This window comes from Tinamus guttatus, unplaced genomic scaffold, assembly GCF_059628265.1.
Source record: "Tinamus guttatus ecotype Peru unplaced genomic scaffold, ASM5962826v1 Tinamus_guttatus_pri_ptg000732l, whole genome shotgun sequence".
NCBI classification, from domain to species: domain Eukaryota; kingdom Metazoa; phylum Chordata; class Aves; order Tinamiformes; family Tinamidae; genus Tinamus; species Tinamus guttatus.
In genome coordinates, this window is record NW_028289266.1 from 1,537,501 (window position 1) to 1,563,492 (window position 25,992).

Genomic DNA, 25,992 nt, shown 5'->3' on the forward strand with positions numbered 1-25,992 from the left:
CGAGGGAACTGTGTGCTCAAAGACTTTGTCTAGGTGAGCTCACATGGACCGTGGCAGTAGCTCTGAGAGAAACCTTAAACGGGCAGAAATCTAAGTCATGTTTTTGCATTATGGTTTACGTGGCCTGTGTGGGGAGCAGGGATGAACCTGATTTGATTTTGTAAAGTCACCAAAGGACTAGAGCTGCCTTTTGGAGTGCTCGCAGCCTGCGCACTGCATCTTGCCCCTGCAAGATGATTCTTGGGTGTTTCGAGCCCTGCATCCAAACAAAGCTGCATTCAGGAGGCTCCGGCAGCGGCTGCAGATCAGCGTGAGCTTCACCCGGGCAGAATATTTCTTTATCACTGAACAAAGAAGCATCTGAGCATCAGCAACTCATGGGCAGCTGACTGGAAAAAGGAGTCTCCAAGTATTGGTGAAATATTGTGCTTGTACCTGGGCACGTTAGGGCTGTGGGGTTTTGTTTAGACATAAGTATCTGGTTCTGCTGAGCAGTGTATGCAGGAAGTTGGGAAGGTCACGTTGTATATTAAACACCGAAGGAGGAGATGGCTTGGAAAGTGTTACTGGGTTGGAAAGTCGCAGTCAATGCCGTAGCTGATAAGTCTCCAGGTTCCGTTTCTTTGTACGGATACGCTGCTATGTCAGGGTCATGGGCAGTGACTGTTTTCATTCCTTTGGATTGCTGGAGAGGTTAGGAGGAGCTCGGAGGAACATCCGTCCCAGTCTGTGTTTCTTCTGAGTGATTCGTGCTGTTCCTGTTGGGCTGCAGCCCCTGCAGCATCGCCTGGGAGGATGGTTGTTATTCGGGAAGGAAAACTGGGCCGGAATTCCCACACTGGCAACACGGAGAGCAGGAATCGCCCGCGTCCTCGGCACGCTCTAAAGCTGGGCAGCCACCAGCCCTGGCGCTGGTTGGCGTCTTTCGTGCTGCCGTTTTGTCTGCCGCTGTCCTTGAAGGCAGCGTAGCAGCAACGCAGCCCTGTGAAATGCTGTGAAGAAAGCGGAATTCCCAACAGTTAAGGTTTTGGGGATCATAGGTTGGAATGTTATGGTGAACAAACCCAAATCTTCTGAACAAATCAGCTAAATTCTGCAATATCCAGTAAGGCCCAGAAGCCGTTGCTGCCTCTGTTGAAAGGCTCTTTCAGGACTCTGCTCCTTGACAGTGGTCTTGCTTAGTCTCAAGCCTCGATTGGCCAGATTAAATCCCTTCCATCTTATCCTGCGGGTTTGGGTGGTCTTTTGAAGTTTGAGTACTTGTTCTTGCTGCTTGCAAAGATCTTCTGATGTGTCCAGTGATCGTTTCTACCTTTCATCTTCCACAGCAGTTTGAGGGTCTCCGGCCGCCGCTTTAGCTCTCCTGCGAGCTGATCTCCACCCTCTGCACGTTTGCTCCAGCTGATGTTCTGGGTGACAGATGCTGATGAAAGGCCCTTCCTGGCTTTTGAGCTTTGGCCTTTTTTTGTTGTTGTTGCAGTTATCTCTTTAAAGATTGTGTTTTTATTGGACAAATTAAAAAGTGGGAGTTTTGGGATAGATGGCGTTGGTTGCCAACCCAAGCCTAGTTTCTCTCTTGTCAGGTTAGTGGTAGAATGAGATTTGGGTGGGAAGAGACCCCAGGAGATGGCCCGGTGCGATGTCCTGCTCCAAGCAAGATTATTGCATCTTTTCCAAAGAGTGCCCGTTTTGCACGGTACCTGCTTTAAGTCTACTTGTGTCTTCTGCAACGTTTCTAGCTATGGAAGAACATGTAATAGTCCCGAGCAGCAGGGCAGAGCGACAGCTCACTCCGTCCTTTGACGCAAATAGAGATGAGAGCGTTCAGCGCCTCCTGTGTTTAGTGGTTTGGCGGTTTTTCAGTGCAAGGTTAGTGCTTTAGCTTCACTTTTAAGGAAAGGGCTTTTAACATCGTGCTAGCTTCTAGCTAGGAGGCTGCATCTCGTGACTTCAGCGTTAATTCAGCAGTTCTTCCATGTTCCTTTGCCCTGACTTTACCTGCTGGGTTTGCAAAGCTGCAGGGTTGATCTACGGCACTGCTCTGTCGGAGCAGCTGGGTAGAAGATGTGGCACCAATCGCTCCTATTTTAGTGTTTTCTTTGGTGAGGGGGGGAAAAAAATCTACATCAAGACAAAGGAGCCTTTAACCTTCTTTCGGCCTGAAAATCGCAGATGAATGGAGTATTCCTCAGCCTGCCCTCTGTTCCCTCCCGCACAGGAAAGGAGTGGTGCCGAACGCGCGGCGAATGGCATTTCCTATTTTGTTAAGCTGGCAGCATGTGAACGCCGAGACCACGTGGGACGAATGCAAGCAAAAAACGGTTTCACCTGCACGTTAAATGAACTTAAACTGCAGTTTCTTCCCTTTGGTGCTAGGCTGGATGGAAGCGCTGTAGGCATGCACACCCACAGTCGGGACAGACTTGGGTTGTTTTCCCAGAACAAGGAGGTAATATTGACTGGACAGTTTTTCTTGGATTTGTTTTTCTAACTGCAGCAGGAATATTTTAGTTCCGCGTCTGCCAGCCCGAATCCTGTTTATCTGAATTCTCTCCTGATGAGGCTGATTCGCTGTAATGCAGCCTGCGAACAAGTTGCTGAAAGGCTCAAAAGTCAGTCTTTCCTACTCGACAGCTGAATTTATTTTGAGATTTGCCTAAAATAGGCTCTTTAAGTAACACTGAATGTTCAATAGAGACCTGGTATTGTGTATAAAAGGCACAATAGTCTGATGTGTTCGTTAGGGAAACACCGGCTGAAGTGTGTTTAAGCAAAATCATCTTATTTCCCTGTGCAGGTGAATAGTTGTTCCTTTGTGCCAGCACGGCTCGCTGTGCAGTTTTAAACCACATAAATACTTTTGCACTGCCAGGCGTCTGCTCTGAGTTCAGCTTCCTTCAGGAAAACATCCTAAAAGCCCTCTCTTGGCCTCTTCATTAACATCATTTTTAATTAAAGTCTTAATGGGAATGGCGTTCGCATGCACGTAGGTGGCGGGAAGGAGTCGTTGGGTACTGGGTGCCCCTTTGGGGGTCAGGAAACCCAAATCGCCTGGGATTTGTAGTGGGAAGAGGAGCTGCCCCTGTTTTCTGCCTGCCAGCGTGCACGTAGCTACGGAATGGATCTCCCTCCCATGCACGCAGGAGGAAACCGTAGTTCTCTTCCACCAAGCATTGGGGTTTGCTCTGCGTTTCGGGTTGCATTTGGAAGAAATGATAAATGTGGTCCAACAGCTTTTTCTTTTTTTCACAAGTGATGCTACGTTTGCTCTGGACAGTCGTGTGCAAGCGGATGTATCTGTAACACTCCTATATCTTTTCCGAATTATTCTCTCCTTTCTTAGTTTCCTGTAGGTTAAGGTGCTTTATATTGTCCTAGCTGGTGAACCTGCTCTGGCTTCTTGTGCTGAAGATAACTGCAGGGTTTCTGGAGCATCGGCTGAGGGTGGAAGAAGAGGTGAGAGCAGATAGATTTGCTGAGCACCTGCTCTGCTACAGTGGGAGAAGCTTTAGTGCATCTGTATATATGTAAAGCAGAATATTATGTAAATCTTCCACAGCAGGAAAGGACATCCAGGTGAGGGCAGCTCTTCTCCCCGGGCAGAATGACCCTCAGTAGCCACCGATGCTCTCGCTATCCTTAGGGTCACTTCATGCCACGGCCGGTGGCTTGGCCTCATTTTTTCAGTAGCTGTTTTACTCCCCGGCACAGGCAGATGGAGGGAAGGCCGGGACCGACGGCGCCGAGGAGCAGCTCCGCGCTCGGAAGCGGGCGCAGGTCGGCTCGGACGGCACGGCGAGCTGCAGGCTGCGCAACGGTGCTTGCGCTCTGCGATCCCGACGAGTTTCCATTTGTGTTTCCGTGCAAGGGAGTTATCATGGACGTGATTAACTCGAAAATTAACTCTAAAAATCCCTTGATAATTCAGGCTGCAGCATTCGGAGGAGCGCCGCCGTGGCGAGGCGCCTTTGCCGGGCGCGCTGGCCTCTGCAGATGTTTTGGAGGTTGGCGTCTGCCGCTCACCGGCCAACTCTTTTCTTTATTTGTACTGAGTTCATTTGAAGTTGCATCATTTCCTCGGTAAGAACAGTTTTATTTTTGCCCAGACTGTTTGTCAGGTGGGAGGACTCCTAAATGTGAGTGCTCTCTGGTGGCGACTCCGCAGTTGTCCAAAATTAGATCCACGAACAGGACGTTCAGCCATTTCTGGCGGGGTGGGTATTGGAGCTGTAATGCACAGGAGTTTTATTTAAAAAAAATCCTCTTGTTTTGATACCTCAGGCTGATAAGGACCTTCCAATTGCTTTGCTTAGGGAGCTTAAGGGTTCACTTATGGACTTAAACATTTCTTTTTTAAATACCCCTTCCCTAAAGAATATAAAACGCACAACCAAGTAAGATCCTTTTCTCTCCCTGACCCTCTTAGCAAGCCCGTCGCTTCCGTGACCTGCCCGTTTCTATTTTCTGAGTGTCACTCAGTGTTTTAGCAAGGTAATAAGGACTTCTCGTGAGAGAGCCGATATCCTTCATCCACATTGCACAGATTCAACTTGCTGTTTCAATACTGGACTTAGTTCCTGGCTGGAAGCAAGCGGGAAATGGGTCGCCCTGCTGCACGTCCGGATGCACCGCGGTTTCGGGGTTTGCTGGGCAGGCCTCTTGCAGATTTATTTTGGGTGCTCTTGCAGCCGCCGCCGAGGCAGCAAATCTGGCGGCTCCGCTTACAGGGCCAGCGAGCTGCCCCTGGAAACCTAAACTGCGGCGCGCTCGGGCCGCGCTCCCGCCGCGCTGCATAATTCATGCCTGGAGGGAGAGGTCGGAGCGGCGGGTCCGCGCGGGGAGCACGGGGACGCTCTTCTTCCCGGCTGCTCCAAGAAACACCCATCGCCCTTGCAGCTTTTCTGTCATCCCTGTGGATTTGCATCGTGTAAACCAAAAATTACCCCCTCCAAAACAAAATTATGAAAAAACCCTCCAGAGTCTTTTCCCCTGTGTCTGAGAGCTTCCACCAGCCTTGCAGAATAAGCACCTATGAGGAGCAGTTGCTATAAGATCTCCCCGTGCGGCGAGTGTTGGGTGTCCTTGTGCTTGGTGATCCCAAGAACTAAACCGGAGAGGACGGAGCGCCCCCACATCCCGCCCCTGCCCTGTGCCGCCTCCTTCCCTTCGAAGCCTTCGAAGAACGGGGCCGCGATTCTGCTTTTCGCACCCACTTTTTGTGTCCCCTTCCTTAGCAGTTCAGTCTCCCGTCACCTTCCCTACGTGTCACCCATCCCTTCTCTTGATGTGGTTGGTCAAGAGTGGCTGAGTTTTAGTGCGTCCTGCTTATTCTAACGCTCCTACCTTTGCTAAGACAACACTTTGTGGCTTTCGGACAGCTCTAAAACTCTCTCTCTGTGTCTTAAGCTGCTTAATATTTTGGGAAGAACTTGCCAGGACACCTTTTGTTAGGACTTCTTGCTGGAGCAAAGCGACCTTTTGCGCTTCTTCAGCCCTTTTAACGGAGGCAGCTGGAATTAGAGTGGGGAAAAGAGGCTGCAGGAGGTTGTGGGTTTGGTTCTGGGTTACATTTTCCAAGTTTTTATCGCACCTGCTACAAACCGACCCTGCCAGGAGGTTGCACCAATTTACCCCGAGAGCAGCAGAAAATATCGTGCCTGTCACCCGGGGGTGGTGACGGCTTCCAGAAAACCCTGCTCGGGTCTGTGCTGTGACCCGTGGAGGACCACGCAGACCCGCTCTGGAGGATGTGGAGGGCTTGTGGTGCCATCTAACGTTACGAGCTTTAAATACAGGGCGCATCCAGGTGGTTAGGAACAGAATGTCCTCGTTTGAACGTTGGTCCCCAAGTCCGTTGTCATTCTTTCCTGAGCAAATACCCAGGGACATCCTCAATTCTTACTCTGAAGCTCCTCGGGTGCTCTTCAGCTGGATAACGCGTTCTCATATGTGTTTTTTTGGAAACGTCTTTCAAAAAATCAGCCTGCCAGCTTCGAATTCTTGTCTGTCGTGCCCGAATGAAAGCTGGTGGGGGTTAGTACCAACATGCACGTGTTCTTCAGCAGCTTTCCCTCTTGGCTTAGGAGCAGTGCTAATTCCGAAGTGCTTCTTAGTGAAAAAGGTGAGAGGAAGCTAATTCCTAGTACGGAAAGGCTGTAATTTGTTTCTTAGCTTGTGTCTTGTCTTTGCTTCCTTGCAAATGCGGTTAGACCTCGAGGTCAGCGGCTTCAAAACTTGGGTTTATCTGGCCTGGATCCTGGTGAGCTCTAGAACATGACAAAAAAACTTGCCTTTAATCCACTTTATGAACTGAATAACATAAACTCATCCCTCATCTTTGCTTATTGTTAATGGGCAACTTGCTTGGAAAACATGTTCTTCGCTGCAGTTTTGACCAATTTGCTTTCTCTTTTTTTTGCCTCATCCTGCACAGGTTTGAAAAAGGGCGGATATACACGTTTATTGGGGAAGTCGTGGTCTCCATGAATCCTTACAAGAACTTGAACATCTACGGGCGCGACATGATCGAGCAGTACAAGGGAAGGGAGCTGTACGAGAGGCCTCCTCACCTCTTTGCAATCGCTGATGCTGCTTATAAGGCCATGAAGAGGCGATCGAAAGACACCTGTATTGTAATATCAGGTAAGCTGTAATATCAGGTAAGCTGAGACGTTTCTGCCATGGTGTACGCTTCAACTTTGGGAAATTACAGGCAGAAGAAGAAGGACTTGGCTAACAGTGTTTTATAAAGGAGAAAATATTGTTCACCTTACACCTGTTTGCATTTTAATCTGCATGTGGAGACCTTTGCAATTATTGCTTGTCTCATTTGAGAGCAGGTAGCAGCAGTTAGTTGAACCCAGCACACAAAGGGCCAACTCTTCTTGCTGGGGATGAAGCTCCGCTGCCGTCTCGGTTTGGAGAGCGGCTCCTCCCGTGCCCGGGTGCTCAGGGCTTTGTTCTCTGTTTCGGCGGCCGCCTGTGCGGCTCCCGACAGTGGGAGCAGTGCTGGTACCATGAACGGTCGCGCTCTGGATCCTGGCACTTGGTTTCCTTGATGTCCCCGTGCCTGAAAAGCCAGAGCCGCGAGATGCTGCGGCGAACAGAAGCCTCTTGTGTTGCAGCTCGCGGCCCCGCTGCCAGCCAAGCCTCTGCATGCCAGGCTTTTCCCTCCAACAATATTTCTTTTGATCCTCTGCTTGCTGGGCTTCTCGCAGACCTGTGAAATCCGGCACCGTCGCTGGTTTTAGGTTGACACAGCAGTAACAACTGGGCAGGGTTGGGGCTTGATTTAAAACATGTTCAGAGCACACCCAAATAAGATTGCTTTAGAAAACAACAACAACCTCCCAAACGTTGTCGTGGTACAGTTAAGAATACTGTTCAGTGATTTGTCTTGATCTTATTTTGACCTGATTTTGTGTTTTTTTTTTTTTCCTTTAGGTGAAAGTGGGGCTGGGAAAACTGAGGCCAGTAAATATATTATGCAGTACATAGCAGCCATCACCAACCCTGGTCAGAGAGCTGAGGTGGAAAGGTAAGGGCTTGGCAGCAGAACTGGGGACACGGTTTTGTTCCTGGATCTCTTTTTTTAGCCTGGATAGTACCTGTTTACAGGACCGTCTCCCATAGCAGTTCCACGCTATTTTTACAGTGCTTTTATTTTTGTCAGATTCTGCTTTTACTCTAGAAATGTTGAAATACCAATTGCTAAATATGGATTGCTAAGATCATGTAGAAGAGCCAGGAGAAACTCAAGCCTTCGAGCTTTTAAAATAAAAGCAGCGGCCAGAAATCCTGTTTCCTGGGGCAGCCTGGGAGAGGCCTGTGAACGCTGGAGTGGTCTCTTGGGTGTGAGGAGTCCTCCCCGTGTCTGTTCAGGCTTGCTTATTCCTGAATTGAAAAATGTGCCTTTCCTAGCCTAAAAGTTTTGGAAATACAGGATGTGGCTTTCCGCTGAAACCAGTGTCTTCCCAGCCTGAAAACATCTTGCAGAGTATTTGCCAAAGAATTGAAGCAGTTTCAAAACTTGGGTGCATTTTGAGGGAGTGAATTTTTGATTCACGACATTTTCAGCAGGGAGATCTGGTCTTCAATTCACATCTGTTCAGCTCTAAGGAGCGTTCCCAAAAGCTCACAGCTGGTTTCCCATGGGACTGCGCGTGACACGCAGCAAAGAGAAAAAAGTTCCAAGGGAAATCTCTAGATTCATCCTTTCCTCTTCCGTCTGTACTAAAGGGTGAAGAACATCCTGCTGAAATCCAACTGCGTGTTAGAGGCCTTTGGCAATGCCAAAACGAACCGTAACGACAACTCCAGCAGGTTTGGAAAATACATGGATATCAACTTTGACTTTAAAGGAGACCCCATAGGTGGGCACATCAATAATTACTTGCTAGAAAAGGTAAGCCAGGTTCAGGGTTTTATGTAGTTACATTTGTAAAGAGTTAGTGCTTTGCCATGAGGATGTTTTCCTTTCAAACTTAGTGTGTCAGAATCACTTTAAATCCAGAACTTAATTTTTGGCAAGAATTAGTGAAAGAACTGAAATGCTGCTAAGGCCCAGGCACGGCTTCCCGAGCTCGCCATAGAAAGGACCTTGTTCCTCAAAAGCTTATGTTCATATAGACCTGTGTCCTTTGTATCGGGAATAAAAGCTGAGATTAGTTGAACATTAGCAAAAATCCTTCCTTGTAAGTTCCTGCATTGAGATCTCCTGGTGAATTAAATGCAGAAGACTTCTAGGTCTGTAAGTAGCAACTGAAGGCTCCAGAAGCGTTACTTTGAAATAATGCCACAGCCTTGTGTCATCACTTAGAAACTTTGTTTTTGCCTATTCCAAGCTGGCCTGAGCATAATTCTTTTCATGTCACTAAGCGGTGGCCGAAAACCTTAGAATATGCAAAACCCTGCAGAGAAGCTGGGCTTGATCTATTAACAGTTCTCATGACTTGAGGGACAGCTGGCTTTAATTTGCGTGTTTGACATCTGCTAATTTTCTTCTCCCATTATTTCCCTGAAGTCTATTTTCAGAGTAAACACTTTGTTTTATAAAAGAAAAACATTTAACATGTGATACTTCCATGCAAAGGAAAAAGGACTGGGGGCTGCAGCTGCGCTTAAATCATGACTCTTTATTTAATAGTCCCAAGCCAGTTAAATTTGTATCCGCTTTCAAAGAAGTTGAGGAATTTGATGCTAACACAGTGGCTTTGCGCTGGGGTGGGAACACACATGCAGTCACTTTCCATGGTTAAAACTTAAAATATAAAATAAGGATAAGCCACTTGCTGACCATCTGCTAGAGTTAAACATTTTTCTTGTGCTATCTTACATGGGTTCAGAAGAATATTCTGCAGATGGAGCTATCCACTGCTCTTTAAAATATTGCCCTTGCATTAAAAGTATAGTTAAATTTTACAGTGGTTGGGTGCTCTTGGTCCTCCAGCCCTGGTGTTTTAGAAATAGTCCCCGTGAGTCCCTAACCATGGAGTCCCTAACCATGTGTTCAGTCGCCTGATCCCGTTTCTCCTTGCCAGCTACTCAGGAACCCTTAACCTAAAATGCTGTTTTTACTTGACTCTCCGTAAAACCAATTCAGTAGTTGCCACATGGGATTTCTGCTTAAAAATAGCAGGTTGCAACTGTTATGCAAGCAGGTCTTTTGGCATAGAAACTTCAAACTCCATGCTCATGCCTAGCATATTTGTAATAGCCTTATTAAAAGATAACATTAATTTGGAGTTATTCTGGTAATAGTGATTGGCTTGCAAAGGGAGATGCTTTGGGGACAGACCGTCTGCATCCAGAAAAACTTATTTTGTATTTTTTCCCCCTCAGTCTCGTGTGATCGTGCAGCAGCCAGGGGAACGAAGCTTTCATTCTTTCTACCAGGTTGGTATTTACACCTGGAAAATAAGTCTTGCTTCCAAGTTTTCCTGAAAAGACAAGTAAAACAGGTCAAGCTTTCCTCCCCTCATGTATCTCGCAAAGGATTCTCTGTGTAGTTGCATCTTGGGTGACCTTTTGGTTCGTCACCTATTCAGAGGCCTGTTTTGGGAGAGGAGCACGGGAAGATTTTGTTTTCCATCTTCCAGGCCCACATTAACACATTTGTAAACTTAAAAGGAGGTTAACTAAACAAGTGTGGTGGGATCTCGGACTTTGACGCACTGCTTTATTTGTAACAAATCTAACGCCTGTATTTTTGTCTTGAGGCCTCTCTTGTCCATATGGAAGTAATTTTATGGCACCAAGTTCACTTTCTTTCTTCTTTGGGTTGTTTTAAATATCTTCCATACTGTAGGATGCTTCCCTTGGGTGTCCTTTAGGGGAAGTGGTTGGCCTCTCAGTATAGCCTTTATTCTTGCTTTTGTGCTGTGAAAACTGGGTTTATTTATTTATTTTGTCACTTTTGTGCACCATAGTAGCACGTTAGCACCTTTTTAATAAACATGCCGTTTCCCCATTGGGAAGTCTCTGCACGGAGCAGAGGAGGTCAGCGTGCTTGCCAAAAAGCATCTGTGACATGTCGTAAATGTAAACACGTCGGGCCTGGGAAGAGGTTTGCAGAGCCTTGCAGTGCTGCAGCCCGTGTCTGTGTGAACATCATGCTGGCGACTCCGGGTAGCGTGGCTGATTTTGCTGTGGCAGTAATTTCATCTCTCTGGTCTTCCTTGCCAAGCAGGAGCAGAATTTATTTAACGTGAGAGATTGATTTACTATGAAAAAAGTAAAGCCTTTATTTTCGGGGCTCTCTTTTTCTTAAATACTCTTTATGCAGCTGCTGCAGGGGGGTTCTGACCAGATGCTGCGGTCTCTGCATCTCCAGAAGGATGCGTCTGCATACAGCTACATCCGCGCAGGAGCGCAGCTAAAGGTGAGGGTGCTGTCAGGGAGCTGCAGGTACCTTGTCTTAATTGTAAATGCATCTTTAAATACTTAAAACTGCTCCTGAAATAGCAGAAGCTGAGACTGGGGTGAGTGTGGAAAGGTAACACCGATCTGCTGTTTTTAATGGAGGTTCTGGACCTAGATGACAAGTGTATGTTTACCTGTCCGTAGCCCACTTGCTCCTATTTATGGAAAGCAATCCTCTGCAGCAGGAGATACGTTGTCACTGGTAACAAATGCAAGCAGAGGTATTTTGGCTGCTTTGACCGTTACCAGGGGCAGATGTTTCGTGAAGAACCTTGTGCCCCAAACTCCTCTCCTTCTCCACAGTGTTCCAACAACGACGGTGCAGAGTTCAAAGCAGTAGCTGACGCCATGAAAGTGATAGGCTTCAAGCAAGAGGAGATTCAGACCGTTTACAAAATCGTGGCCGCCATTCTCCACTTGGTAGGTTCTGTGTCCCCAGCTGGAGCAGACTGTGCTTCAGGAATGGCCAAATGGCGTGGCAGTGGTCCCCGTGGTGCAGACTTGAGAGCACTCCTGTTCTATATGTGCTGAGCAGACCCACAGATCCTCCTCCCCTGTGCACTGGCACTGTAGCTCCCTTCTGATGTCTGCTTGAGAGGAAAACCATTGCAGGTGGAAAGGGGCAAGCAGGCCAAAGAAAACCCCCTCCATGGGGTAGCACTTCTGCAGCATGGAGCAAGGGCTTGCATAGTGGATGAAGGTGTGGGCGAACTCAAGACTTCCTGACTGATGTTAATAATAGGCCAAGAAATCTCAGTCTAGTTTCTTGCTCTTTATTACAGGGGAACTTAAAGTTTTCTGTGGATGGCGATACGCCCCTGATAGAGAATGGCAAAGTCGTGTCGGTCATTGCGGACTTGCTGTCAACCAAAGCTGACCTGGTGGAGAAGGCTCTCTTGTTCCGCACCGTGGCTACGGGCCGGGATGTCATTGACAAGCAGCACACCGAGCAAGAAGCCACCTATGGCAGAGATGCCTTTGCAAAAGTGAGTTCCCATTTTCTTTCTTCGCATGGGATTTTGTATGGGATAATTCAGATCATTCAGACGCTCAAATACATTTTTTTAGCTTTTGGGTGTTTGGTGCTCCCTGTATAACTCACTCAAAGAATAATGATGCCCAAAGAAGGCACAGAATTTTGAAACGCCTTCACAGTTGCACGTTTTTCCATACTCTGCTCCTGATTCCTGTGTGGCTTAATGAGTGCAGTGTTTGCTGAGACATGGGATTCCCTGCTTCATGCTAATTTATTTCTGCATATGAGCTGTGTTCTATAGCTAAGAAATCAAACCATGAGGGGAGAATGGATGAAAGTGTGAAAGCTCCTTGGTTTTTAACTTGACATTTTTAATAAGCTTATATATTTCCATGTCTTCAGAGTGCACTTCGAACCTATGGGCTTTGAAGATGCTTATACCAATGATCATTTCTTTTTTACAGGTGAACAGTATTACTTTACAGCCCTTGGGTTCAGCTGTCAGGTTTCTCTGCCTGTTTGAACTCTCACTTGCTCATCTGTACAGTGAAATAATTTCCAGGTGTGGAAGATACTAGCCAGCTTAAAAGCAGGCTGGAATCAAATGGGGGAAGCACCATTCGCACTGACCTCTTTAGGATTTAGACTTTGTGCTTATGTGTTTTGGAAACAAAAGAAATGTTTTTATGGGCTTTTTTCTTTTTGCCAGTAGTTTTTAGTAGAATTTAGTCTATGTTTCTTTCTTTACTGCGGGCAGCATCTTGAGTTAGGCTTTGTAATGCTGTGTTGCATGGGGGCTGGAAGGAACGGAGAGATGCGGGCAGGATTCCTCACTGTGTGTCTGCTCTCAGGCCATCTACGAGCGCCTCTTTTGTTGGATCGTGACCCACATCAACGACGTGATCGAAGTGAAGAACTACGACACCACCGTGCACGGCAAAAACACCGTCATTGGCGTCCTGGATATCTACGGCTTCGAAATATTTGATAATAACAGGTGAGCCCCATTGCTAAAGCATGGCGCTGTGGCTTCTCCTTTCCCATGTGAGAAAACTCATTGCCTTTATTTTTATTACAGTTTTGAGCAGTTCTGCATTAATTACTGCAATGAAAAGTTACAGCAGCTCTTCATTCAGCTGGTTCTAAAGCAGGAGCAGGAGGAGTACCAGCGCGAGGGAATTCCCTGGAAGCATGTGAGTGAGTTGGCAGGGGAGGGAGAGGTTGGTTTGAGGTCACCAGCACAAGTCCCAGATTTAGAGTTGCTCCCCGTGTAAGCTCCTGTCCAAGTGAACAGGACATCCGTGTCGATGCCAGCTGCGCCATCAGCAGCGCTGCCTGCAAGCCAGGCTGTGGAAGAAGCTACCCGAATATATAGCAACCTCTCCATATTTGCCACGGTTTTGGAAAAGAGGGGATTCCGAGTCTGAGATGCCACGTCTTGTGGTATCTTTGTGACCAAGTTTCTAATCTAAATGCTTATCTGTTTTGTCTAGTTGTACCTATTCAAATGGAAAAAAAATGGGGTTCTGATAAATTAATAAGGCCAGGGATAAGGCAGATTTTAAAGGAAAGATATTGGCTCATATTAGCTCGACATTAAAGGTTTTGATCCTCCATTTACAGTAAATTAGTGAGTTTCCCATTTTTCCTCTGGGATAATTTACGCAGCCCCTTTCAAAACCTGATTGTGGAGCAACCCACTCTAGGAATGGGTGGGAAAGAGCTGGAGTGCACCTGATCTCAGTTTTTGTGTCACCACGTGAAAAAAAAAAAAAAAGGGAAAAAGTTACTGGTGTGTTTAGTAAACTAATTGTCCTGTACTGGATTTCACGCTTTTCTTATTTCCCCCCAGTTTTCACTGATGTAACTGTGCAGTTGAATGTTAAACTATTTTAAAGTGCATTCTGTAGCAGCTGAGTTTTAGGAGAAGTCTTGAAATTAATGAGAGGTATGTAAAAGATCCTCTTTTCTGCTCTTTAGTGGTAGAAGAGTGTGTTTGTGATAGCTGCCTGCTTATTTTTTAGCTAGTGCCCTCCGTGTTGCGAGCTGAGCGCTTCACCTGTGATTGCTGGGCCTAATGCTCTTGGCAGACAAATAATAAAACCGTTCACCGAGCAGGGGCTAACACTGGTAGGGTCCTGTACACCTACTTCTTTCACTCACCAAAGTCATGTGTAGAATATATTCCTGTTTGGCTGTGTTTTACAGATTGATTACTTCAACAATCAGATCATCGTTGACCTGGTGGAGCAGCAGCACAAGGGCATCATTGCCATTCTGGACGACGCGTGCATGAACGTCGGGAAGGTGACGGATGAGATGTTCCTCGAGGCTCTCAACAACAAGCTCGGCAAGCACGCTCACTTCTCCAGCAGAAAGGTGACTTGCTCCTCTGCATCCTCAGAACTTCTTTCCCATCCCGTGTGGTTTTTTTGTGGACTTAATGCAATGAGGCAAAGGATTTGGAGAGTGCCTGGGGTTGAAATCCGTGCTGCAGGGGATGAGTTTTCATGCTTAGGAGCACAGCGGCTCTTAAGCCATGGGAATAGGCCATCTGGCCTGGGTTTGGGGAATGCTTTTTCGAAGCTTTTGCCAGCAGCAGAGGGAGCTCAAGTCTGCCCAATGCGAGCCTCATTTTATTCCGAGCATAAAAGAAGCCAGGAGCTTGTGTCTTGACATATCATGATGTCATCTACAACCAATAGGTGCCGCGTTTCCATTCACGTGCCTGGCTTCCCAGGCTGCTGTAATACAGAATGACAGCGAAATTATTCACACTTCTGCTTTATTACAGCGATTTTTTTATTTCTTATTGTTCCGTCGTCACTGCCTGCAAAGCGAGTTAAACAGCACCTATGGTCTCCTGCGCCCTTTGCCTCGCTTGTGTATTTTGGTGCTGGGTCTAAATTAAACGGTTTTATCCAGCACTTGGCAGCATATTGCAAATGTGCTCAGCAGGCTGATTAATTGGAGCATTTTCACGCTGCATAATCAGATAGAGGCCCTTCGTGTCCTGATGCCCTGTCAGTGAGGATGCTGTTTGAGACGTAGCCTTCCGGATGCTGTCGCTTCCCCTCCCACCACCGTAGAATATTGTATGTAGGTCAGAAATGCAAAATTAGCCGGGTTGTGTAAGAGACGTGCTAAAGTCTGCCTGCGGGGAGGCTCAGGATAAACAATAGCTCTGGATCTGGCTTGTTTGAGCGGGGGAAGGACGGAAATAAAAGAAGCAGTTTTTCTTCCAGCTGTGGCTTTCCTTACGTGCCCTTTAGCTGCATTACCTACGTCCTCTGCTGCCGCGCGCTGGGTGAGGGAGGGGAATGGGGAATTTTGCTTTCTGTGTTAACCTGAACTGCATGTGCTCGAGCAGCAGATGTGTTGGGAATGGTCCTCACCTGAAATCAAGTATTTTCATGATGCCTAGCCAGCGTTTTAGTGCAAATTACTTCCCTTAGTGGCATTAGGAGTGAAGCCTGGGGGGGTGGATCCTGAAATCCTCGGCATTTGGGGCAGCGTGGGAAAAGGTCCAGCTTCCAGAGCTGTTGTAGACATAATCCCCAGGGAAGGAGTTCAGCTTCCATTCAGTCCTTGGTCCCATCTCTGCTGGGGTGGAGCGTTTCCATAAGGGAGAAGAGCACCGAGTTTCATAAAACATATGGGAGGCTATAAAAAGCAAATAAAATTCGGAAAAAAAAAAAAAGCAAGCCTTGTGAGTCGTTATCTTCAGGAGTCCCTTCACAACATAGGAATATTAAAAAATAATAAAAATCCTGCCGATTGCAGCAGTCCTCAGTAGGGGGTGGCATTGTCAGAAAACCCTCTGTGCAGCCTGGAAGGGAAGCGAGGAGCAGAGCTATAAATAATTTTTATGGGGGGAATGATGCATCTCCCTGGCTTGTTAATTTTCTAGTTTAAATCAATATAGCCTTGAAAATATTGACCCGTAAAATCCTTATATTTTTCCCGTCCTCTCACGTCTTTGCTGTTGACCTAGACCAGTAGCTAAAATACCTTCTTCAGAGAGCCCTTAGCCCAACAAGAAATCAAAGCCATCTCCACTAGCCTCTGGATCAAAGCAGAGGACCCGATTTTGTTGCATCCTTTGCTTTTGTTGTCTGCAGTTGTTCCACCCAGGTATAAAGCTCTCTGTAGATGGAAGAGGATCCTATAGAGTTAAAGATCCTAAGGAGTTAAAGAGTTAAACCGTGTGTGCGCTGATATGTTATGGGAACAGCTCCCATCTTTCAGCCTCGGTTAATGCTTCACTGCTCCCCTGTAGAGCATGTTGCGCTCGGGCTCCGGGTGGATAAGCTCTAAGGGGCTGCCGTGCCCTAAATAGTAATGTCCTAGTTTGTGTTCTGCATGTCTGCTCTGCTGCTGTCTGCTGGGTTGGCCTGCTGAAAGCCTCACAAGCCAGGAAGAGCATCGGCAAACGTGGTCCCGATGAGCATTTGTGGCAGAATTGCATGTTGCTTGAGAAGAAAGCGAAAAAAACCCAACAAGCGAAAAAAAAAGAAGTGGGTCTTTCTTCTCCAAATGGTCTAACAGTTAACTAGACCTGCACAAATGTTAATTGCTTCCGTAAGACTTCTTGACACCACAGGCTCATTCTTGCAAGCTCTCTAAATTCTGATTGTTCTCGGTGGATCTGCTAATTTCGAAGGCTCTAGCGAGGCCATAGACACTACTTGGATTCCTGAAACTTCAAAGAGAGGTTCTGAGTAGCATGAATCTCAACCAGCCAGTGGTGAAGCTCAGCAGGTGAGAAGGTCCCTTCTGGTCCACCTGACTGGCATAATGTTTTCCAAGGCAGTACTGCCTGGGCAGTAGTGAAGGTCTAAATGAGAGAAGAAAATGAGTGATAGAGCTTGGTGCTCTACAGTCCAGAAAGATGCTGAATAAGAAATGGGGTCCTTAGTAGCCCTTGACCAGTGTCTTTTTTTTGTTGTTTTTTTTTGTTACTTTTTTGGCAAAGTGCTCCACAACTTGATTACTGATGTGTAGAGAATTCCTTCCTTCCTGTTTTCCTCCCTGCTCCATCTTCCCTTTCAGGTTACGTTTGAGCCTTATTACTCTTGAACCAGGACACACTGTTCATGCTGCCTTCCCCTGCATCTCCTCCATATCCCTTGTCGTCACCTACTGTCCCTTCTTCCCTAGCCCGAAGAAGTTCAGTGTGTTTGGCTCTTCCTTTGGTGGCTCTGTGCCCTTCCTCAAGCCTCTTCCAGTTTCTCCCATGCCTGTTTTTGAGATGGAGATTTGGGAATAGTCATTCAGAGGCTGTTCCTGTGCTGTGAGCCTGGGTTTATCTTCCCGTATCTTCATGTGGATCCCTCTTCGTTGAAGTTCATTTGCTTTTTCATTGCTTTTCCATGAGCCTCTGATGCCTTCCTGCAGTTCTTCACATTCCCTCATTGGTTTTGCTTCCCTGGGTAATTAAGTGTTAGCAACAAGCTGGATCTCCTTCCTCTCATCCTCTGTTTGTGGCTCATTTAAGACTATTAACAGTGTAGACCAGCCAGATCCCCCGTGGGTCTCCCTGGTGAAATTCTGCTCCAAAACCAGACCATTACCCTCTTGCCATTTTAGGAGGCCCCTTTTCTCTCATCTTTCATAGCAATTTAATTTCTCTGAGTTGCTGGTGAGGAACTTTATGTAGAGACTCCGAAAACCAAGCAGACTTCTCAACTGTATTAGTATGCTTGATGCTTTACAAAGTGATTTCTACTGATTTGCCAGCAGATGCAAAGTTAATAGGGAGAAACATTAAAAAAAATCAGTCAAAAAAGATAACATTATGTTTAGCTCCCTTCCAAACTCTCCAGTTTTGGGTGAATTTGAACTGAGAGGCTCGTGGACCTCATTGCGTCTCATTGGGTAGAAGCAGTTGCTTCTTTTTACCTTGTTTTCCTTTGCCCTGTACTTCTTCTATTGACATAGGGACTGGGGACGTTATGTTTTGGGTGGCTGAAAAAAGACATTAGACCCTCTCAACCCCCTTGCTGGTGACCACAGCTGCCAAAACACAAATTGCTTAGGTTTTTGGGTATGGCCTCATTTGCTCTGTGTTCCTCCTACACCCTTGGTCCTGGCAGGCTTCCTGTTCCTAACGTGCTGGGCTGCTTATACCTTTTGTAACCTTTTATGTACCTGTTACTCAACATTTTTGCTTGCTTGTGATTTTTTTTTGATTTAGTCTGTCAGTTTGAGCCAATCTATTTTCTACTCTTGGACGCAGGTTAAGCTTTTGAAGGATATCTTCCTGCTTCTATTAATCTCTTACCCTGCAATGCAACGGTGCTAATTTCCTCTTGCATTTTCCCAAGACTTTTGGTAAGGTGGGTAAATATTTATTCCTAGCCCTGAACGTTTTCAAGTGGTGCATGTGCATCCTGCAAAGACATTAACTCATTTACCTACCCCTTTGGGCTTTAGCGAGAAAAAATCATTTTTATGGCGTTCTCCTTTTTTAATTAAGCACATTATGATTTTTTCTTTTGGCCTCCGTTATTCCCAGTGGGATGCGGGGTATTGTGGTGCCAAACGGCTGCCATGGGGGCACTTGACGTCTCGTTGTAGTCGAAGGACGAAACGGGTTGAAAACACAGGGGTTGCAGCGCTGCCCTCCCACATGTGCAGGGTTAGGAGAGCTGTCAGACCTCCTAAAGAGCTTTGGGATTTGATAGGGGAGGAAAAACATCGCTCCCGTCACTGTCTTATTTTGGCTTCTTCATTTCTTTGCTGAGGAGGGATATCGTGGTGTAAAAATATAAGGGAAGAAATGAAACAGCATCAATTAACTCCTAAGTGCAGTGATGTGTGTGCACAAATGTTCACTTCACTCAATGACAATTTTGAGGGTTATTTTTTTTAAACTAAAATTTTAGTTCATGAACTTGATTTTATACAAGTATGCTTTGTTTTTCTAAAATATCCATGAAAAAAATATTGAAGTGGTGTTATAATGGGCTTTCCTTCTTCACACGTATATATATATATAAAGGGGAATAACTGCATTTTTTCTTGCTGCTCCCAATGCAAGTTGCTCTTCTACAAAGCTTGAAATTCCAAGGGTGACATTTTAATGTATGTGAAATTTATTTTAGCTTTGTGCCACTGACAAAATCCTGGAGTTTGATAGAGACTTTCGAATCAAGCACTACGCTGGAGATGTGATGTGAGTCTTTTTTTTTTCTTTCTTTTTTTCCCCACAGAAATCAAGTTGTACCTTCTATTTTTGTCTTTTAACCAGCTTTGAAGTGGTGCAATATTCTGATTTAATACTGCTTCTGGTATGAACCAGAAATAGCTGTCACACAGAATTACAGAGTGCAGCAATTGCTTATCAATTAAATCTCATGCAGTTTCTTGCTATCCAGAGTAGGATTTTGATCTAGCAATTGAAAAAAGAAAAAAAAAAAAAAAAAAGAAGAATATAGAAGAGGGGAGGAATGCTTCAGGGGCAAGGAGGAAAAAAAATCACTGTTTATTCAAAAAGGCTGCAGTGAGCTAATAAAATCTGTTTTAGACATCTGTTTCATACTGTTATATAATTCTCTAGCTTAAAATTCTTAAATCACTTTGAGCAGCAAAACATAGGTACCAAAATAAATAACCAAAATAAATGTCAGGACAGGAGTGTTTCTCATTCAGGTTAAAAAGTTTTCTATACCCAAAGTTTACAGCAATTGCTGCAGTATTTTGTAATGATAGGGAGTGAAATGAAGTTGAAGGTGCCCATGTGTTAGAAACTGTTCCCTGGGAAAGTGATATTTGGGAATATCGCTGGCATGACTTAATGGTTGCTTTGGAGTTTTATAACTCCCTGTGCCTGCAGAATCCAAAGGGAGATAATGAGGGAGGAACTTTTACATTTGGCTTAAATTTACCTTTAGTTTATAAAAGCAGCTGGTAGCTGAACAGGGAGTTTCTGGACTTTGTCACTGGGAACACAGGGCTGCTTGCCTTGAGCCGTGGAGAGGAGACGGATTTCAGTAATCTTTCATTATCAAAAGAATCCCAAAGTTGTCTGTGTTATTTTCAAGCATTTGCTAATTACCTGGTTATTGGTTGTTCCTCAGTGTTTCCCAGTGGAAAATTTTCTTTGACGCCAAAAAAGTGGCAAACTAGACACGTAGAAGAGCAAAACTTAATGGATTTAGCACAAACCCAGACTCGTGAGCCTAACACGTGAGCCTGGTTTGGATAGTCTACAACTTGCCCAAGTCCTTTCATGGGTCTTGGCCATCGCACTCTCCAGCTGATCCCACAGCAACACCAGCAGCAGGAGACTCCACTTCTTTACTGTTAACTTTCTTTTCTTTTCCTAGTTACTCAGTCACTGGATTTATTGACAAAAACAAGGACACTTTATTTCAGGACTTCAAGCGCCTCATGTACAACAGGTAGGTATAAAATTGCTAACACACTTCCTTTTATGTCTTATTTGTCGACTTCCTTTTTTATATAGAGTGGGTACTGGAGTAGCTTAATGTTTTCGCTGACATTGTCTTTCCTGCACATGTAGTGCATGTGTGCTGGCTGCTGTAGTAAACACTGCTTTGGGATCTAGTGTTTGAATTCCACCCTGACTTGAAAGCTGACTACATTTCAAGATAAAAAGCCCTATTCTGTGTTGGTTTTCCCCTGGTATAACCTTTAATGTAACTAAATTTGCAGTGTTTGTTTGAACCCAACTCACTGCAACCCAGGTAGCCCTGCAGAGCCTACCTGTGCTTGGTTGGTCATTAACCTGTTATTTTGACCAGTTGCAGATGTAGCAGTACAAATCTTTTTGATCTTTTATCAGTGCTAAAGCTCTTGAGTAGCATTTGTTCAAGAATAACCTTGTCAGACCCCAATAAAAAGCTTTTATTTATTTATTTATTTGAAAGAAAGACTTGGGGTATGGAGAAAAAAAATAGCAAATAGCACATACGAAGAGGATTCAGACCTCTGACATGACAAATTTAAACCACTTATCATAAATGAAAACTTTTCCTCGATGAGTGGCATTGAATGTGCTTTAATTCTCCTTTACCCATTGTCTCTCTTGGCCTTTCCCAGGCTTTGCTCAGAGCGAGACAAAATAGCCCAGGAGCTGCTTGCTCAGTTCTGTTTACCTTGCTTAAAAGCTAGCGCGACTATTAACTTAGTTTACAGAGCTGTCATGTTTACTCAGTGTCCTCCTTTGAACAGTCTTGCCCGTCATGTTTTCAAGACTGCCTATTATTTCCTTTTAACGCCAGAAGTCTGCAAAATATTTGCTGCGTAGAAGACTTGCTAAATGTAGCCTCTGGTTGCAGCCAAGTCTCTGGGAAGGGCTGTTTGCAAAGACCACTTAGGGCACGTTAGAGCAAGTGATAGATTGGCCATTAGATCCCTGTAACTGCTCGGGTTTTGTCTCTTCCAGCGTGCTCGCATCCATCATGGCCATCCCAGCTCACCTTCAAGAGAACGTAGAGATTATTTTGTACATCAAGAATAGCGCAGGAGTAAGGCTTGAAATAAATACGGAGTTTCAAGGGAGGATGCTGTGGGCTATGACCCTCCTCTTTCTGTTTTGATTAAATTCCTCTTTACGCGCGTGTCAGTGAGGCAGGCCCTGCTCCCCATAGATCGCTTGTAGTTGTGCTGTCCCATCAGTGCACATCTCTGTCTGCAGAGGAGAACGCTCTTGCCCTGCTTCTAGGGCAGTGAGCTGTAAGCTTGGGCTATCCATTGCTCAAGAGCGAGGGATGTTTTGGCCGAGAATGTCATGCTGGGTTGGCTGATGAATTTCTGAGCTGAAAACACAGTAGGTTTGGACAGGAGCAAACTGTTGACATCTGAATTGAGTGGACCGTTTACTGCCCTGCTGTGCAATTAAAGAGATTGTCTTCTAGCTCTAATCCTGTGTTGAAGATGATGTGGCCCGAAGGTAAACTGAGCATCACTGAGGTGACCAAGCGACCTTTGACAGCTGCCACCCTCTTTAAGAACTCCATGATTGCACTAGTGGACAACTTGGCATCCAAGGTAAATACCCCTGTGTCAAAGCTGACTTCGGATTGCCTGCGTGTAGCTTCTCTGTGGAGAGTCATCGTGTCCCTGCCGTTGTCACGAGGCTCAAGTACAAGCTGATCAGTGCCAGATTAGCTTGCCTTCGGACAGCAGGCAAAGTAACTTTTGGGAAAAGAAACGCAGACTTGTCCGATTTCCTCCATTCCCTTCGTTTGCTGAGAGAGAGGGTGCAAAGCAAGACTTTGTGATGCTACTAAATAATGTTATATGTACAGTTTTTGGCAGAAAGTGTTGGCTTGGAAAGCACAGCTTTGTGCAAAGGGACTTGGTGGTGGGGTGAAGTTGGAACGAGGCTGTTTAAACACAGGGCAGCTGAGCTGCCGAAGGAGCAGAGCAGTCCCTCGTGTGAGCAGAGATCACCAAGACGCGTCTCAGTGTTGCTGCTGCTGGATGACCCTGCTGGACTCCTGGCATTTCGGTAGTGACGTGGAAGGGGGACGCTGACCACAGAAGAGCAGTGACCCCAGAATGAGGGTATATGCTAACAGGCAGAATAATTAAGCAATAATGGGCAAGGTTCAGACCATCTTCTGGGGAATTGTGGTAGCAAAGGAAACATCCATGGCCTGAGGTCTGGAGGGGGATGGGACATGAACACGGATGTGGGAAAGCTTTGGAGAAATGATGACCTTTGTACAAATAAGAGCAGCCCGAGAAGAGTTTAAGTGATAGCTGGTATTTTTTTGCTTGAAAATGCACGACTTTAGGCAGGCAATGTTGGTAGAAGTGAGAGAGGTCCCTACACCACTGCCTGTGCAGCCAGGAGCTGTCCCGGATGGGGAAACCTAAACTGGTGGCAATGGGGAAGCTGACTGTGGCTTTGATGGAAGTGGGGACCTTTTATTTTAATGCGATTTTTTTTCCCAAGGAAATAAGATGTACATGATCTACCCCTCCCGATAATTTGTTGGGCAGCTCTAACTTAAACTTGATATAGAACCAAGAAAGTTTATTTTTTTGCGTGTTGTGAAAATGAGAGGAAAAAGATTGATTGCTGCCCCTTGTTGTGAATGCAGATCTCCTCCGTGTGAGCCAGCAGCCATCAGACACATCACGGGTTGTCCCTTGTGTAGCCAAGCAGGCAGGGGACCTGCGGCGCCGCGGGGAAGAGCTCTGAGCAGAGCACACAGGACCTGCTGGGGCTTGTACGAGTGGGTTGGGATCCAGGGGAAGGTGGCAAGGAGCAGCTGCGGGGAAGATTCAGCAGATGTTTGGGGAATAACTCAATTTGCTGGTTTATCTGAAAACAAAAAGTTATTCTAGGTCACCTTGTAATTGGACAAATAAAATGGACAGAAGAAAGTCTTGTGTTGTGGTGGTTGGAACAATTCCTGCCATTTACAGGGGGAGATAGAGGGTTTAAATTGTGCGTTATCCATCCTTTGAGTCAGTAGGTACCAAAATTCACCACTGAAGGCCTCCTGGCTTACGTGGCTTAGTTTATCATCAGCATCCCTGTCAAAAAGGGCGACCTTTTTTCCAAGAATAGACCATGAATGGGAATTGCTTCCAGCTCCAGGTTAAGCCAGTGGCCTCAGACCTGCCTTGTCACCATGGACCTGCCTACCAACCTCTGAATCAGATCTCAGTGCTTGGTTGAACGTGGCCGCGATTGCCGGGTCTGTCCCACGTGCCTCGCTGGGCCGCGGTGGGACCAGGCTCTGCCCAGCAAGGGCTCTGCCCAGCCAGCCCTGTTATCCCCTCGGGGGCCTGTCTTATCCATCCTTGACAATTGTGGCCTCAGGACCTCTCTGAGGTAACTTTGGGGGCACTAAATAACATGGGCATATTATTAGCAAGCTAATACCTCTGGGCATCCAAACCATGTTTTGTCGGACGCTGGCTCAGCCACCGCCTCTTCCAGGGGGACGCGGCTCATTGCAATTACGGGTGCTGCGGTTCCTTCCCTTGAGTCGTATGATTCATTTTTCCGGGACCGATGTTGTACTTCTGGGGATCCAACAATGACAACTTGGGCATGTCTGCCTGCGGTTTGGACCCCGCAGAACTTTTCTGGGAAGCCAGTGGCAACAGCTGATGAAAACCAGCCCTATGAAAACAGGGTTGCACAAGTGGTGGGCTAGCTGCTGTGGTCTGCAGATGTCAGAGGGATGAGTTTCGTAGCAGTTGTTGGTCTATTTTTCAGCTCAAAATCCACCTGGGTCACTCAGTCTGGTTTAATACCTCCCTCTAAACTCCGTTAAACCACATTTGTGTGCTCTATGGAACAGGATGACAATCTCCAAATTCCTCTTCACTGGTGCTTGCTTGCTTTTCTAGAAAACCTTCAATGGTTTGGGAGGAGTTGGCCATGCCATTAAGCTTGTCCTTTGGGAAAACAGTTCCCAAAGATCCTTATTTGGTGAGCAGGAGTGAGTCAGAAAGCAGTTGGCCGAGCTATGGCTCGTGTGTCCTTAATGACAGTGATTTTTGGTGTCATTTCAGTAGATATTTCAGGCTTTTTCTAAAGCTGTCTGCAGTTCTCTTGGGTCATTTGTTTTTCTATTTCATGCTCCCTTCTCTGTTTCCATGCCAAAAAAAGAAAAAAAAGGGATTCTTGAGCTTTGCTTTGCTGCTGGAGAAGTTTGCTTGGACGCTGTGTTTGCAGAGATCTCCAGGTACTGTTGTGTGTTAGAGTGGAACCAGCTTATGCTCATGCCTGGGGGACCGAGTCCTTGAAGTGCTTCTGTAAATTGTGGCAAAATGTTCAGTTGGACATTTTTGGAATGGCAGATGTTAGTAGAAAGGAGAAGAAAGAAGAATAAAGAGCTTTAGTTGCACATGACAAATGAAAGAGCTCTCATATATAACAAACCACAATTTTGTGTCAATGAGAATTAGATGGCATTGAAAATAAATACTCAAAGTAGAGTTTTATTGGGCAGATGTGAGTTCAAGTTCATATTACGTATCTCAGTTTGAGTGAAATTCAGGTAAGAAACCGTATAACAGTCAATTTTTTTGTAAAACGTAATATGTGGGTCAAATGCTCCTGTCAGGGTAAGTAGCTTGAAAGCGTTGGTTACAATGCAAGAAGTGTTCACAAATACAGATTTAACCTTACAAGCTTGTATCGACGTTGATCCTTACAAGTATGTGATCTCGCGAATAATGCGTTTGAAGGATGCTGAGCTCAAGTGGCTCTTATCACTCCTGCTATCCTGAAAATACGATAATCCTGCAGACGTACGCTGCGAATCCTCGGGCAGAAACACACAGTAGGTAGAGCTAAGGGCCTCTGGAAGACAAGAAAGGAAGGAAGAAGGTGGTTTTACAGAGCTGCCATATGCCATGGGACATTTCTCAAGCACGCAGTTTTCTGTCCATGCTTTCTCTTGAGTATTTGGTCTTTGGATCACTCTGAAGGTGCTTTGGCTGTCACTGTTATAAATGATGAGCCTCTCCAGGAGCTCTCTGTAGACGTTCTTTTTTTTTTCCCCCCCTTCTCTAGATCCTTTTGCCTCTTTTGTCTGATTTTTTTTTTCTTCCGTACCTCTCATCTCCAATCCATGCTGACAGGCTTCATCTCTCGTAAGTTACAATGTCATCATTGTGACTGACTGGACATCTCCAGCCCAAGTTTGTCGGCTCCGTGTCCTAACCTTCTCTCATCCAACAAGCCGTAAACTTTGGAGGGGAAATCTCTCAGAGAGGAGCTGGTGAGGGTGCAAAGACTTCAAGTTTTGTTTCCTTTCGGTTTATTTTCTTTCAACTTTACAACTCAAGCTTGATTTAAAAATAATAATAATAAAAAAAAAATACAGATTGCCACTAGGCATCTAAACAGCTTTCAAGACTAGGGCTTTTGTGTCTCTCTCTCTCAGTTTTTCTGTTTTGCAAAAGGCAGCTTCTAGTCCTGACAGCCTCAGGGTGCAATAACGAGACGGGGATAATCATCCCCCCGAAGAGATGAGGCTGGTGGGATTGGAAGCACGGAATAATCTACTTTAGAGTTTACCCTCGTAGCTTGCGTTGCTGAGAGGCTTTAATTGCACTGTAATTGCACTGATAGATGATCTCCTGTCTGCGCAGGA

The 25,992-nt window shown here is 45.9% G+C and overlaps 1 protein-coding gene across 2 annotated transcripts in view; it reads left to right on the top strand.

The window, feature by feature from the left end:
• MYO1D (myosin ID) overlaps nucleotides 1–25,992 on the top strand; it is a 109,394-nt gene that overhangs the window by 20,876 nt on the left and 62,526 nt on the right. For both annotated transcript variants that reach the window (XM_088537220.1, XM_088537221.1), the window contains exons 2-14: nucleotides 6,434–6,642; nucleotides 7,444–7,537; nucleotides 8,239–8,404; nucleotides 9,841–9,894; nucleotides 10,784–10,879; nucleotides 11,224–11,340; nucleotides 11,703–11,906; nucleotides 12,748–12,893; nucleotides 12,975–13,089; nucleotides 14,105–14,275; nucleotides 19,003–19,073; nucleotides 20,227–20,301; nucleotides 21,781–21,913. In XM_088537220.1, the coding sequence (XP_088393346.1) occupies nucleotides 6,434–6,642; nucleotides 7,444–7,537; nucleotides 8,239–8,404; nucleotides 9,841–9,894; nucleotides 10,784–10,879; nucleotides 11,224–11,340; nucleotides 11,703–11,906; nucleotides 12,748–12,893; nucleotides 12,975–13,089; nucleotides 14,105–14,275; nucleotides 19,003–19,073; nucleotides 20,227–20,301; nucleotides 21,781–21,913 (1,651 nt within the window). The remainder of the gene's footprint in view (nucleotides 1–6,433; nucleotides 6,643–7,443; nucleotides 7,538–8,238; nucleotides 8,405–9,840; nucleotides 9,895–10,783; nucleotides 10,880–11,223; nucleotides 11,341–11,702; nucleotides 11,907–12,747; nucleotides 12,894–12,974; nucleotides 13,090–14,104; nucleotides 14,276–19,002; nucleotides 19,074–20,226; nucleotides 20,302–21,780; nucleotides 21,914–25,992) is intronic.